General features: G+C 37.2%; 1 protein-coding gene across 7 annotated transcripts in view; it reads right to left on the bottom strand.

Annotated features, from left to right (window-relative positions):
• Positions 1–6: 6 nt before the first annotated feature.
• LOC127972355 (arf-GAP domain and FG repeat-containing protein 1-like) overlaps positions 7–15,631 on the bottom strand; it is a 28,040-nt gene continuing 12,415 nt past the window's right edge. The window contains exons 1-15 of one of the 7 annotated variants that reach the window (XM_052575804.1): positions 11,515–11,666; positions 11,128–11,221; positions 9,452–9,567; positions 8,933–9,095; positions 8,305–8,464; positions 7,551–7,676; positions 6,777–6,848; positions 5,104–5,298; positions 4,792–4,951; positions 4,629–4,708; positions 4,447–4,557; positions 1,195–1,344; positions 938–1,023; positions 753–837; positions 7–545 (exon numbers count right to left, since the gene is read on the bottom strand). In XM_052575804.1, coding sequence (XP_052431764.1) covers positions 778–837; positions 938–1,023; positions 1,195–1,344; positions 4,447–4,557; positions 4,629–4,708; positions 4,792–4,951; positions 5,104–5,298; positions 6,777–6,848; positions 7,551–7,676; positions 8,305–8,464; positions 8,933–9,095; positions 9,452–9,567; positions 11,128–11,181 — 1,533 coding nt within the window. In that variant the 5' untranslated portion in view covers positions 11,182–11,221; positions 11,515–11,666 and the 3' untranslated portion in view covers positions 7–545; positions 753–777. Of the gene's footprint in view, positions 838–937; positions 1,024–1,194; positions 1,345–4,446; positions 4,558–4,628; positions 4,709–4,791; positions 4,952–5,103; positions 5,299–6,776; positions 6,849–7,550; positions 7,677–8,304; positions 8,465–8,932; positions 9,096–9,451; positions 9,568–11,127; positions 11,222–11,514; positions 11,667–15,631 lie in introns of those variants that run through there. The other 6 variants (XM_052575798.1, XM_052575799.1, XM_052575800.1 and 3 more) reach the window with 6 other exon arrangements.

Below are 15,631 nucleotides of genomic sequence, written 5' to 3'. Positions count from 1 at the left end.
ACTTGATTTAGGTAAAATTCCTTTTAATATATATTGTATATATTTATTTATATATATACACACATTAACTTAGATTTCTGTAACATAAGTGGTCTTGAGTCTGAGTCTCAAGAATTCAGGAGGAGTTGATATTCAGAAAGAGTCTTGTAGTTTAAACTCCTCGTAACGGAAAAAAACAATGTTTTTGCCTCAATCTCAGAAACTCCAAAAGCACAAAAAAGCAATACTATGATGTCAAAAAAGGGATTCCACATTCTTGCTTAATGTTATTCACAGCATGGCGGACGTCAGGGCCGTATATGCAGCATGTGTGTGTGGACGCGTGTGTATGTTTGTTAAAGATACAAATACTGATATGCACAAAGACCTAAAATTGAGCAATTTCTAAGAAATAATTATATACAGAATTGCAGCATTAACATGAACAGGAGGTTTGCAATAACTTAGTAATCAACCACACCATGCAGATGATTTCCAGGTCAGGCCAGGTCACAGGATTGCCATAAGTAGCACGTTTCTGTTCAGTTCCCTTTCTCCAAACGACCCTGCAACATGTTTTGTTTCCGGTCATTATGGATGTGCCATAGACGGGATTGTGTATATATTCACTTGCTGTTGTTTTTTGTTTTTTTTCAGTCTTTTACTCTTAAAATTCAATAAAAAAAATTATTTTAGATGTAGATTTTTTTTTTTTAAAGCTACTTGAGAAACAAAACAGTGCAAGAGGTGCGATCGAGTCGCAGGCCGCCCACCGTAGGAGGAGAGGACAAAGGTGTGCTATAAAAAGGGGTTTGTGGATGAGCCTCCTGCAGGAAACTGTGCTGCTGGTACCCCTGCCTGCAAGAGAAATTAAAAATTTATAATTATAATACATAAATGAAAACATTCAAATATATACTGTAGATTGCATTTAATCAAAATGTGTCATTTAACACACCAGGAAGGGATTGTTAGTTACTCCAGGCGCTGTCATGTTCTGTCCAAACGGAGTGACTTTACCCTGACCAAAAGCAGCAAAACCTCCTAATGAAAAGAGACAAACATGTGAATACAAAAAAAAGAAATGTGACCATGTAAATCAGTCTTTCGCTGAAGTACTGCTGAAACATTCTACAAAAAGACATTGGAAATCATTGTAAAGCATTAATATAAACGGCAGTAAAATCTCTGCAGCAAGTCTTTCTCAGCTCCTACCGTTGGGTTGTTGGGGATACGCGTGCTGCTGGGTGTACGGCTGTCCAGGAAACGCCTGCTGGAAGTTTCCACTGAAGCTGGTGGGAAGGTTGTATGCAGCAGCGTTTCCAAACCCAGTCGGCATGCTCATGGACGGATGACCGAAAGAGGCTGTGAAAAAAGTAAAAAGGTATTTAAGAGTCAGAGCAAATTACATTTTAATTTGTGGAAGACAAACCTAAAGTAAAATGTACTGACAAATCAAATCACAGTAAGACTAGGAAAAAGGGTCATGTTGACTTGAAAGAAGTGCTATTTTTATCCTGAGCACAGAAATCTGTGGCAATGAGTCTGCAACGCAGATGACAAAACATGACAAAAGCTCCACAGCAGAAAAAGGAGAAATGACATTACAGAGCAAATAAACAACAGCTTCCAACACTATACTAATGTATTCAATCAACATCAGCAAGTCTATTCATTAATTAATAATGATATATATATATATATATACATACATACAGGTGCTGGTCATATAATTAGAATATCATCAAAAAGTTGATTTCACTAATTCCATTCAAAAAGTGAAACTTGTATATTATTATTTATTCATTACACACAGACTGATATATTTCAAATGTTCATTTCTTTTAATTTTGATGTTTATAACTGACAACTAAGGAAAATCCCAAAATCAGTATCTCAGAAAATTTGAAAATTGTGAAAAGGTAAATATTGAAGACCCCTGGTACCACACTCTAATCATCCAAAAGATGACCATTGATATGTTGCACAAGGAGGGCAAGACACAAAAGGTCTTTGCAAAAGAGGCTGGCTGTTCACAGAGCTCTGTGTCCAAACACATTAATTAGAGAGGCGAAAGGAAGGAAAAGATGTGGTAGGAAAAAAAAAGTGTACAAGCAATAGGGATAACTGCACCCTGGAGAGGATTGTGAAACAAAACCCATTCAAAAATGTGGGGGAGATTCACAAAGAGTGGACTGCAGCTGGGGTTAGTGCTTCAAGAACCACTACACACAGACGTATGCAAGACATGGGTTTCAGCTGTCGCATTCCTTGTGTCAAGTCACTCTTGAACAACAAACAGCATCAGAAGCGTCTCGCTTTAAAAAGGACTGGACTGCTGCTGAGTGGTCCAAAGTTATGATCTCTTATGAAAGTAAATTTTGCATTAAGTTTTGCATTTCCTTTGGAAATCAGGGTCCCAGAGTCTGGGGGAAGAGAGGAGAGGCACACAATCCACGTTGCCTGAGGTCTAGTGTAAAGTTTCCACAGTCAGTGATGGTTAGGGGTGCCATGTCATCTGCTGGTGTTGGTCCACTGTGTTTTCTGAGTTCCAAGGTCAATACAGCCGTATATCAGGAAGTTTTAGAGCACTTCATGCTTCCTGGTGCTGACCAACTTTATGGAGATGCAGATTTCATTTTCCAACAGGATTGGCACCTGCACACAGTGCCAAAGCTTCCAGTACCTGGTTTAAGGACCATGGTATCCCTGTTCTTAATTGGCCAGCAAACTCGTATGACCTTAACCCCATAGAAAATCTGTGGGGTACTGTGAAGAGGAAGATGTGATATGCCAGACCCGACAATGCAGAAGAGCTGAAGGCCACTATCAGAGCAACCTGGGCTCTCATAACACCTGATCAGTGCCACAGACTGATCGACTCCATGCCACGCCGCATTGCTACAGTAATTCAACCAAAAGGAGCCCCAACTAAGTATTGAGTGCAGTACATGCTCATACTTTTCATGTTCATACTTTTCAGTTGGCCAAGGTTTCTAAAAATCCTTTCTTTGTATTGGTCTTGAGTAATATTCTAATATTCTGAGATACTGAATTTGGGATTTTCCTTAGTTTTCAGTTATAATCATCAAAATATGATCATATAAAATAAATAAACATTTGAAATTTATCAGTCTGTGTGTAATGAATGACTATAATATACAAGTTTCACTTTTTGAACGGAATTTGTGAAATAAAACTTTTTGATGATATTCTATGTCCAGCACCTGCATGTATATATGTATGTACACACACACACACACACACACACACACACACACACACCTGTACAACCTGTTCAAATGTTTGGGGTCAGATTTGTTTTCGGAAAACAGAAATGCATCTAATGTGACTATTAAGTCATGTGACACTGAAGACTAGAGTAATGATGCTGAAAATTCAGCTTTGCCATCACAGGAATACACTGTAAATTTAAATTGCAATCATATTTTACAACAACTCTGCTTTTATTGCATTTCTGATCAAATACCCTTGGTGAGCATAATAGATTTCTTCTAAAACATACAAATCGTACCCCAAAACATTTAAGTCTAGCAACATAACAGAACAAAACATCAAAACGAGAAAAACATTTTATTTTATTAGCAGACGCCACTTGGCTTGATATTTTATATCTCATAAAATATATTTTTTTGTGGCTATTGAACATATGCATTTGGCCAATTTTAATTTAAAAAAAGAATGGAGACCACTGATGTGAACATGGGCTATAGATACTTTTATCTGGGGTTCATCAACCTCAGATTAAAGAAAACACAAGCACACTTTTCTTTAATGGGGTCAAAAGGTCAGGATGACCACAGAACAGCGGTCAGTGTAGTTTATAAAGCCAACTAGTCTACAGTCAAAACCAAACCCCAGAAAAGGAAGAGAGAATAGGGAGAAAAGAGAGAAAGAGAGAGACCGACATACCGAAGTGGGCCGCAGGGTAAGCCTGACCCAGCAGGGGTCCCAAAGTGTCTGATCAGCATGTCAAGAACACAACCACACAAAATCATCACTCACACCTCACTCCATTTTAGCTTTTCTCTCACTTTTGGCCTATATTTAAATTCCAGGAGATAAAAAAAATCTGCTTCTCATTCACATTTAACCAAAGATGCCTCCCCTTCCTGCCCCGTTTCTTTCCCTCTCTGAAACACGAACATTTATCCGCCGCAGGGATGTAGAGACCCACAAATCTCTGCAGCTCTTCTGCGGTGCCTTTGTATCTTGCGTGTGTAAAAGCGATTTCAAGCTGTTAGCTCCTAGCATGGATACAGGGTGTATCTGACCCACTTAAAACTCTTCCCAAAACCCTCTGGTGTGTTAAATAAATAATGAGACAACACAAGAGCTTCTTAAACTCTTTTAAAACAGAGGACAAAGCTGCAGTGAATTCTGAGAAGATACTCTGCGACTCAATTAAACTAAGCTTTAGGAGATAGTTTTAAGCCCGGCCCACACCTGCTGTGGCCACACCCACTCCTGGTACTGCCGCTCTTCCATTGGTCTGAAATGGGTTAGTGGGAGGGGCCTGCGGAGCCCCCGGAGCGACGAATGGATTCGTCGAAGGCCCTGTTAAAAAACACGAGAGATGTAAGAGATTTACTGAATGGATATCTCAAACAGATCTCAAAGATGCCTACCTCCAAAACCCTGAGGCATGCTGGGTAAACCCTGTTGTGCTTGAACTGGAGGAGCAGCCGCTGAGGATCCAAACACAGACCTGAATGCAGGAGTGGAAAGAGAGCTTAACACGAGAGAAAAAGACATTGAGAGATAAAGGGCCACGTCTCTGTCTAGTCTCACCCTTGTGTGGTGGTGGCAGTGTTGTAGCTGCTCACGTTTGGTGCTGAGGAGCTAAAGACATTGTCTAGTTCAGCTAGAGCAGCGTAGCGATCACCGCCCAACAGAGCTGCCTGTGGAGGTGGAGGACCCAGACCTGCTGATGGAGGGGCTGAACTCGTACCTGTGGAGAGAGACAGAAAGTGACAGTTTTTATTAAGAAGTACGATTTTGAAAAGATTTCTTGTGCTTTGTAGCTTCACATAGCATTTGACTGAAAAATGGACAGTAAAATGGGTGAATGATCAAAAATTGTTGTTTCATTGCTGGATGTACCTTGCTCAGGTTTGCTGCCGAACACGTTGGCGAGGGCTGCGTATCGGTCTGCAGAGACGCCGACTGCTTCCACTTTATGCCCCTCTCCCACGGAGTTACTCTGGGTGGAGCTAAATGAGGCGAAATCAGCACTGCACGATTTGGGGAAGTTATCGAAGTTCGCAAAGTTGGCATTGGCTAGTCCTGATGAGCTGCCTGTGAAAGGAAAGAAAGGATGAGCAAATATGTGACAGAGGGAGAAAATGTTAAACAGCAATGCTCAGTCTAAGTTCTGTTGTTGTGGAGCACCTTGTGCTATTTACCACATTTTGCTTTAATAAACTAAGAAAAAACATGGAGACACTTAATTTATTTATTTATATAACAGCATAATTGATTTAATTATTTAATAATATATTTGTATGAATTATACACACACAAACTCAAATTATTAATTTATATTGCTTATATTTTTACAATAATTTTTATTTGCATTGCATTTATTTTAAAAGAATAATTTTTATTCATTGTAATGGTTTACATATTTTTAAAAGGTATAAATCTAACAAATACATAAAATGCATATTATTTTAAAATAAAAATATATTATAGAATTATACATAGTATGAAATTATGAAATGTATTATCACCAAATGTAACAAAATGTAAAACTTTGTCTAGATAGCTTTTGCCTTAATCTGAAGACTGATGTGTTATATTCACAGTACACCTCAATAGCCGCATTTCCACTGTCGGGTCAGTGCGAGCCAGGGCTTAAAACGGGCCGGGCCGGGCTGGGCTAATAGCCTCGGGCCAGTAGCAGCGAGGCCAGAATAGCGCAGGGTTTCCACAGTCGAGGCCTGAAGCTCCGCTTCACTGAAACCTGCCCTTTATATGTCTCTCAGGAACAACGTCATGCAACCTCATCATTTCACCAACAAAGAGAAGTTATCAGAAAACTAGTAAGAAATAAATCACTGGAACATGCGCGATCACAAAATGAACACGATAACAGTGGCCTTTTATTTGCATGCTTTATTAAATATAGTAAAACGTTGATGCTTTTGAATTTAAATAAGTTATACATTGAGCATAATCAATTAATTTATCAGGCTTGAACATTTTTCACAGAAATAAATGTAGGCTATTTCTATTTTATTTATTTATTTTTATAGCACAGTAGCATGTGTGTCACATTTAAAATGAATGATAATTTCTCTGTTTTTATAAAAGCTCCCGAACAAAAAACATTATTATATTTTTATGACATAGGCTACGTGGAGCTAAACTCTCGAGACAAGAGTTATGACAGATAAAATATGTTAAATGAATACACGATTTTGATAGAGAATAAGAAGCTGATGTCTGATTTCTTCAAACGGTCACATTTACCATTTACTGGCATGCCCGCTTTTAGCCCAACAGTGGAAATGCAGCTAATGTGACCCAAGCTGCTTTTTCCCTCTGTGCAGAAACAACATCAGGACCATGTAGCTTAGAGGGAACATTGACTAAGAGTGTCATTCAAATCAGAGAGACATCCCAGGAGAATTCCTGAGGAGCTATATAAGGAAAATCGGATTTTACATCACCGCATGAAAGTGTCACAAGTAGGAAAACAAAATCTATCAAAAATTAACTGGTGGTTAGTGTGCTTACGTAAGACACAGACAGCCACACAAGCTGCGACTTACTGTTCATGGCCAGTGAAGGCAGCGAGGAGGTAAACTCGCCCACACTGCGACTAAATGGGAGACTGTTGTATACTGACATATGCACAGGAAATGAGTGAATGACAGCACAGGAATATTAAAAACAGCAGAAAGTTATAGAAATTAGACAACAATAAAAAAAAAGAAGTCATTCAGATTTTTTTTTTTTTTGAAAAATAAATTATTTTGCTTGCCAACGCTGCATATATATGATCAAGAAATACAGTCAAAACAGCAATATTGTGATATATATTACAATATGTAATTTACTCCTATGATACGAAGTGGAATTTTCAGAAAAGTTTCTAATCTCCAAAAACAGCTGCTTAAATGTTTTTTTGAAAACGGATACATTTTCTTTAAGGATTATTTGATTCATGTCAAGTTTAAAAGAACAGGATTTATTTGAAAGCTAAATCTTTTGTAACATTATAAATGCATTAACTGTCACTTTTGATCAAATTGGCTTAGAGTTGCACATTTAGAAAAAAAATTAGTAAAAACTGAAGAAAAATAAGTCAAGCTGATATAGCGAGGAACTGAAATGACAGAATGATTTCAACCAGATGTTTCTGCCCCCACCACTGGAAACATCAAGTGACTTATTATTTTTTATTAGAGAGAATTTAAAAGTTTAACAAAATCACCACTGAAAAAATAAGAAGGAAGAAGTGAGAATGCAAATAAACAGCAATGAAAAAGACAAACAAACATACAAAGGCATTTGAGGTAAATATATGTTCATGTGTTTTGTACCTGATTGTGCGGGTTGAAATGGGGCTTGTGGAGGTGATGGAAATGTCGCTGTGGTTTGAGCAGCAGAACTATTATTGAACGCATCAAAATTCGCAAAGTCTGCATTAGAATTTGCATTCTGTGCTGCTGGGGTCCACCACAAACAAACAAACACAAATAGAAAATGGAATGAGGAGCGACAGTGAAACAAGAATCAAACTATGGAATGAACATGTCCAGCATTTAGGTCAATTTGATTTATTTCCAGTCGGGAGATAAATATTAGATAAATATTCAATTAAATTCCCACATTTCATCTTGTACATTTAGTAAATCTAAACAGTAACGGTTCTGACTCGGATGCTGGTTGCATAAGAAGATATAACACACTAAAGTGAATGATATTATGCTTAATAACACAAACCCACAAATAAAACTACACGCAGACAAATACAGATGACATGAACCGAAACCTCTACCTTGAATGCACTAACGCCATGCACATTTTAACAGACAAGGCAGGTTTGATCATAATGGCGTGTGTTTACGTCTGTACCTGTTTACTGGCATGAACCGATACAAAAGCACAATCATTATCCTCTAGTGATGCCAGTAAGCATTAGTGGTTTTATATTTCATGAGGAGTTTTGTGGCAGTGGCTGTTAATAAGTCTAGTGCAGCATGATGGGAAAGCAACCACATCACACTAGGAGTATTCCTGAACCATTTTTAATGGATAGTTTAGTTTGTTAGTGTAGCACGAGTGTGTTCTTACCCAAATGACTGTTGAAATGTGCAAAGTTGGCAAAGTTTGCATTGCCTGTGGACTGCGAGTGCGGAGCTGCAAAAATGTCGCCACCTAGATCGCTGAGCAGGTCGAACTTCCTGTCCTGATGTTGCTGCTGGGTCAGCTGAGTGCGTGACACAACTGGAGACTGAGAAAGCAAGCCGAAAAAAAATGTAAAATAAAAATAAACCAGAAATATGTATGAAGAAAGTAGTTTGTATATATTTCAAATAGTTTGGCGTTAGTCTCTTATGCTCACAAAGGCTGAATTTATTTCATCTAAAATATTTTATCTAATATTATTACAATTTAAAATAACTTTTTTCTACTGTAATACATTTCTAAATGGAATTTCTTCCTGTAATGCAAAACCAAATTAATCTTCAGTGTTACATGATCCTTCAGAAATCATACTTACATAAAAATAAAACATTTCTTGCTATTATCAACATTGAAAATGGTTGTGCCGTTTAATATTTTTATGGAAACCATGATACATTTTTAGTGTTAAAGTTAAAAAAAACATTTATTTGAAACTGAAATAAGTGTATTTACTGACACTGATAAATGTAATGCATTATTTTATTCACTGTATTGTATAAATGAGTTTTGTTACCTGGCTGGGTGTGTTTTTGTTGAGGTGTAAAGTGGGTACTGATTCCCCCAGTAATGTTTTGAGAGGTCGGACCTCTGGAGTGCTGCTGGTGCTGCTGGCAGATGAACCAGAGACGGACGCGTGAACCGATGTCACCGTCTTAGCCTGCTCTGGAGAAACATACCTGAGAGAAAGACATTTAAATGAGAAAAGAACACATCATCATCAATTTATTTATCTATAAAAATATAATCTAAGATGTGAACACTGAGAAATTTTCAGGAAATACCAGGATATAATTAATCCATCTGACACCACAAATGCAAAATAAAGTGCAAATCAAGACTTATGAGAACCACTTACATGCATTTCAGTTTATATTAATATTTTATTCTCACAACCCGTGCCCATTTATTTGTCTTGTAATAAGTGGGGATAATGTACAGCTCACTTTGCATAGTGGTTTATTGTGTGATAATGACTGAATGCACATGAATATCAAAAATAATAAAGAACATTTCAGCCCATTGTGTCTCTCACCATCGCTTTTTTTCGTATTTGTCCTGAAGGAACTCTTTGACTTTCTGAGGTTCTCTAAAGTCTGGGATGGCCAAGTTTCTGTCATCATAAAGGCCGAGCCATATCCGTTTACATACCTGCATAAACACAAAAGCACACACACGAAGAGAGAGAAGGAGAGAGATCAGACGTTCAAATATACCATAAACATGTGAAACAGAGACTCATATGTCAGAAAACAAGGCATTTTCAACAGCAGCTCAGTCACTTAATCCTCAGGTTATTAGAGAAGACAGAAAAACAGAAAGATCCTTCAGACAGACAGTTTATCTTTCTCACTGCCTCGTGTGTGTGAAAAAAACAATGCAGGCATTCATACTAAAGAAAGTCTCACTTTGAACACACACATTCCTAAAAAGGAAACCAACATCTCAAGATAACATTTGAGAAAACATTTAAATAAACTCTTCTCGTTGAGTCAAACACACAACCACTAAGATAACACAACTGATAAATATAAAAAAATTAAACCATAAGGTTTGCAATGCAAATGTGTGAAACCTCTCACAAAAGTGAAAAGACTGCAACCATTTAGATATAATCAATGCACATTTGTACACACACACACACACACACACACACAGCCTTAGGAAACAGTGGTAGCAGCTTATTAACTATGAATATCAACAGCAGAATGAAGACACAATCACTTGACTCTGATGAGCAGCCGTACATAGCTGCTCAAACATCAATGTATTAACACTTTGTGTGCTTGTATGAAAATGCAAGCCTTTGTGAGCATAACAGAATTGCACAAAACATTTTAAAAAATCTTACCAACCTCAGACTTTTAATAGTAGTGAATCTTGCATTGTAAAGATCATTCGTCCAACCAAACTCTGCAATATTCTGCCGCAAAATCAGCTGTTCCTTTTAAATTACTGAAGTTCTGCCAACATCAACAGTTTGCGTGACATTCCCTCATCATCAAAAAACAAATTCAAAGTTCAGACTGACAGATGCTGTGAGATTTTAATACACCAAACGTGCTGTGTGTTCAAGCCAGTTTGAATTGGACCCACATAAAACATCATGAAACAAAATGCCCACACACACACACACACTTCTGAAGTTCATCATGGTTAAAACAGGAGATTATAGCATGTGTTTAATGAAACACAGAGCACTCAAATAAGAGTCTTCTTGGCATGCAACATCATTTTCAGCTCATCCTCATAAATCAGGCCTCACGAGACCTGGGAACAATCCCAGGAATGTTGAGTTAATCAGAGACAGAGAAAGGGAAGGGGGAGATGAAAAGCGGTCTCATCAGTGATTGCCTAGAAGAAGTTCTTAGCGAAACCTAGATTTTAGAAGTATATATATATTTAAATAAACTGTATTTAAATAAACAAAATAATAATCAATATACTAAGTAAAAAATAAAATAAATACCTTTTTTTAACACAAATAACAATTGTACAGCTGTTATTAACTGTTCAAGCTATACATGTGTTCAAATTGAAAAAATAAAAAGACATCCCAGAAATTCCTGTTATCTTATCACAGACATATGACTGTTACCTCGTAAATCATCAACTCATTGGTATCCAGATAACAGCACAGACAGCCCTCACAGATGACGACACATTTGCAATGTCAATAAAAACACCACTGCACTTTCGACCATCAATTACCTCATTTCCATGCTTCTGTAGAAATTCTATTTCCTGTTGCGTGAAAGTCGTCATGGAGATGGACTTCACTCTGTGGGGAGGATTCAGGCCTCGTCTAAAGGGAAAGGGAAAGAGAGATATGAGATCAAATTAATCGATTCATCAATTCATCAATTCATCGATTCTCAAAAGTTTTCTTCTTTTCCAATTTTTATTTCAGCAAACATTTAAAAGAAGATTTGATTAGTGTGAATGTTGACAAGAACAAAGTGTGATTTGCAATGCTCAGGTAAAATTCTATAGTTATACTACAAATCTTTGGAATCATTTGTCATCACGCGTAAAGGCGCCATAATTTCCACAATGAACGAATGAATGGCGGATGGTGCAATGAACTGTTCTGCTTACACAAGTGCAGACGATGCTCGTGTTTTCAATCTCTGTCGTCTCACTATGATGATCTAAATACATGAATTTCATCACAAGCTGCTCTGAGTCTCTTCATTAGCATTTTATGGTTTCATTTGACAAAGCTACTGTCAGATCACATACACAGCAGCTGCAAGTTCCTCACAGCAACCTGTCAAAATAAAAGTTTATTTAAACGTGAAGAAACCGTCAAAAATATGTTACTATTTAACAACAATGCTACTACTACTAAAAATTAATCATTCATGTAAGTTTTAAATACAGGCCTGTGGCTCTTTTTATAAATTCACCATGTGAAAACTGTGACTGTTCTATAGCATGTGTATATGAATTATATTCACTCAATGTAATAAAAAAAAAAAAAAAAAAAAAACGAGAATCGAATCAAGACCTTGTGAATCTAAATTGAATCGGGACATCTGAATCGATACCCAGTCCTAGATAAAATGATAACATGTTAATTAAATAAAGTGTTGTAAATCTCTCGCAGTGTGAATGAGATTTTCTGCTTGCTGTCACGGTAACTCTTCATTACAAACCTGCTTACTGCACACAGATCTAGGACAAGGACAATGTCAAACTGCTGGGCACCTCGCCAAGTCTGTGTGTATGAGGGGCTGGAAGAGAGTGATAGTGTAAAGAGAGAGGTGAGCTAATGATGGAACAACCCCATTTAAGAGATCAGAGCACGTAAACAGCACTAGGAAGTCGTGATTAACTGTAGGAAACTGGGTTTTCTGAGTTAAAAGTATGTCATGTGAATTAAAGAATTATGGTGGAATGTGGGTCACAATTAAGCCATTTTTATGAGACTTTTAGAAGGCTTTCCTATCATTCTTTACCAGAACAAAAATTATTAAATATTTAAAGCTTCAATTACACACACAAGGACTTAATTAGGATTCTGTGTAAACATCGTAAAACTGTTCGTACATAAATTGCTTCACTGAAACGAATGCAACCATTTAGAAGGATGGTTTATAAATGAATAATACATTTCTTTCTGCTTATTTGTTGCTTAATAACATCCCTAATTTCATCTTTACCTCTTATTTCAATAATACTATAAAATAATAATAATAATAAAAAAAAAAGTGTAAGAGAGAAATCAATATGCACACATCTGTTCAAAAGTTGTTCAAGAGGTCAGTGAAACAATAATTTAATTTTTTTCTATAAAGAACTCTCTTTTACTCCCAAAGGCTGCATTTATTTGATAAACATAAAATAAAAAGTAATATTATGAAATATTACATCTTCAATTTGAATACAATTTAAAATATAGTTTTTTTCTTATGATGGCAAAGCAGATTTTTCAAAAATCTTTCTAATATGCTGATTTGGTGTTCAATAAACATTTATTATTATTATTATTATTAATGTTGTTACTAATAATTAATGTTGCTGTTGCTTAATATTTTTGTGGAAATAATGATTTTTTGACATTCTATGATGAATATGAAGTTCAAAAGAGCAATTTATTTGAAATGGAAACATTTAGTCACTTTATAAATATATTTAGTATTAAAAAGTATTAACTCCGTCCAAAAAATATCTTCCTGAACAGTACTATAACGGTCCAATAACAAAAGCCTCCCAGAAAGAAGTAGATGAGAAACTGAAGACAACTGGAGGAGCATCTGAGGATTCAGTGTCTTTGAATGTGCATGTGTGTTTATTCCACATCTCTGTACACTTGATCTCTGAATGCCCAAGAGCAATGTAAACATGTGTAAGGGCTGCCCATTAGAAAGCCTGTTTCCTTCCTGTATTTACCCTGTTAGAGTGTTCAGATTTGCTCTCTAGGGATCAGAGTCTGTGTACTGCAGGACACGCCGCCTCTGCTTCTCTTACACATCCGCTTTGTTTTTCCATCCCCTGTTCTCTTCCTTTATCTTTCATCTAATGATGCAGCTAATAACTAACAGGAAGTTAATTTAGGTAGTTAAAGGAACAATTTACCCAATACTAAAAATGTATATCTTCCTCTCTTTTGTGGACCACAAAATTCATTTTTGGCTGAACTATTCCTTTAAGAAACACTCCCATGCACCTGTTTCTCTGCCAATGTGATGGGAGGGTGCATTTAGCACAAGTGTAAGTATAAAAAACACATTTAACGCTACTCCGCTGTCCCTCTGTGCTGAAACGGGTGACCGTTCATCTGACACCTGAGGCACAACAGATGTTCAAAACACCATTCACACAAACACACCCCCTCGAAACCCCCAAAAGGCACATACACACACATCAACATGCCACTTCTGCACTAACATTCGCTGTCTGTTTGCATGTGGGAATGCAAGTGCACTGTTAAATTCCCCCAAAACAATTTTCCACCTCTACAGATGTCACCTGTTACTTCCTCTACATTATATTATAAGTGTGTGTGTGTGTGTGTGGGTGTGTCTATGAAGACGTGAGGCATTCACTGATTAATTCTAAAAAAGGCATGAACAGCAAGAAATTGGTAAGATTAGACCAGGTGATAAATTATTCACAAGACCTGCTGTGGGCCATTGGCACAGGGTTGGGATTCTGTAACTGTGGCCGCCAAGAAACATTCGGGCTGAACTTCCTCAAGATGAACGTATAACTACCTCAACGGGTCCCAAAAACTGCCTGAAACCAATAGCACCAGGAATAATTTTTCAGCAATCTCATAGTATAATGCTTGATAATTATGCAAATATGTTATGAATATGTATTTATATTAATTCATTTGGCATCTGCTTAAATTCAAGGTGACTTACAGTGCACCTTACCGCAGAAGAAGACCCTTGAAGTAATCTGAAGTGCCTTGGTCAAAAACACAATGGTACAATTGTGCATATGTATGCATCTAAAACCAAAAATGGTCAGCCTCATGTTGTGTCAAACCTGTATGACATTCATCTGTGGAACACAAGAGAAGTTTACCAGAATGTCCCACGTGCTCTTTTTCGTATAAAAGAAGTGAATGGGGACGGATAAGGACAACAGCTTCAAAAGGGTGATCCATTTGACTTTAGCACTATATTCCAAGTCTTTTGATGCTATACACTTGTGGGGAAACAGACTTGAAATTTAAGCATTTATTTATCTTGTCAACCTTTCTTGACTTTAAGGGCCTCCTTTTTTAGCTATTCTGGCTGATGTGTGCTGAGGTCCCATAGTGGGTCCTGGCCTCCTGGTTGAGAATGAATGATCCTTTTGATTGACCCTTTTTTCAGAAAAAAGAAAGTCATGGGTTCTGAATGACATGATGGCGATTATATGATAACAGAATTCTCTTATTTTTGGTGAATTATCCCTTTAATCAAAGTATCTCTAAAGTTCTTCAGAATTCTAGTGATTGAAAATGTGCTGGTTACACGCTAAAATTGACCAGTACACACAGAATGCAAACAATTTGTATGCTTTAAATGTAACAAAATCAAGGCAAAGTTAAAATCATTCCCTAATTGTCTGTACAGAAATGGGATCGACCTCAAAGTGAGCAAATGGTCTCTTGTCATCCGGCCTGCATTCTAAAAAAAGGGAGCTCCTCACTTCATCAGGCTAAAGGACGACACACTTCGCCCCTGACATAGACAAGAAGTATCAGAAACAGCAACCAGCTAAACACAAGAGCATAATAATGGTGTCATCTTAGGGGCGGGGTTTGAAGAGACAGCTGTCCAATGATTTTTATGGGTCACAGCCTGATAAGTCATTGAGAATTAAAAGAAAGAAAAAAAAAGGCACTTAATCCGAGTCACCAGGACAACTGAACATTATTTAGATCAGGATTCAGGACACAGGTAGATGGATCTACACCTATCTCGGGCGGCACTGTTAAATAAATGACCCTGACACACATACTACACAAACAAGAAGAGTAACCCAGGCCTGATACCTTGTGTACTGGGTTACTTGCATTTGTTCAGAGGGTTTTTATTTGACTAAAAAGTAGCGCCAATGTTTTGTTTTAATGTTTGAGATGGAATGTTTGCTAACAGTGCCTAAGGCCAATGCTTTACCTATTCTAGCGTGTGAGAAAGCCATTTTAGCTGGTGGTGAGAAGCTCTGGCATCGACTTCACACACTGAGTGAGCCTGCAGATGTCGCATATGGT

The sequence above is a fragment of the Carassius gibelio genome, chromosome B15, assembly GCF_023724105.1.
Source record: "Carassius gibelio isolate Cgi1373 ecotype wild population from Czech Republic chromosome B15, carGib1.2-hapl.c, whole genome shotgun sequence".
NCBI lineage: Eukaryota > Metazoa > Chordata > Actinopteri > Cypriniformes > Cyprinidae > Carassius > Carassius gibelio.
Note: the sequence above shows the minus strand (reverse complement) of the source record. Positions and strands in the feature narration are given on the sequence as shown.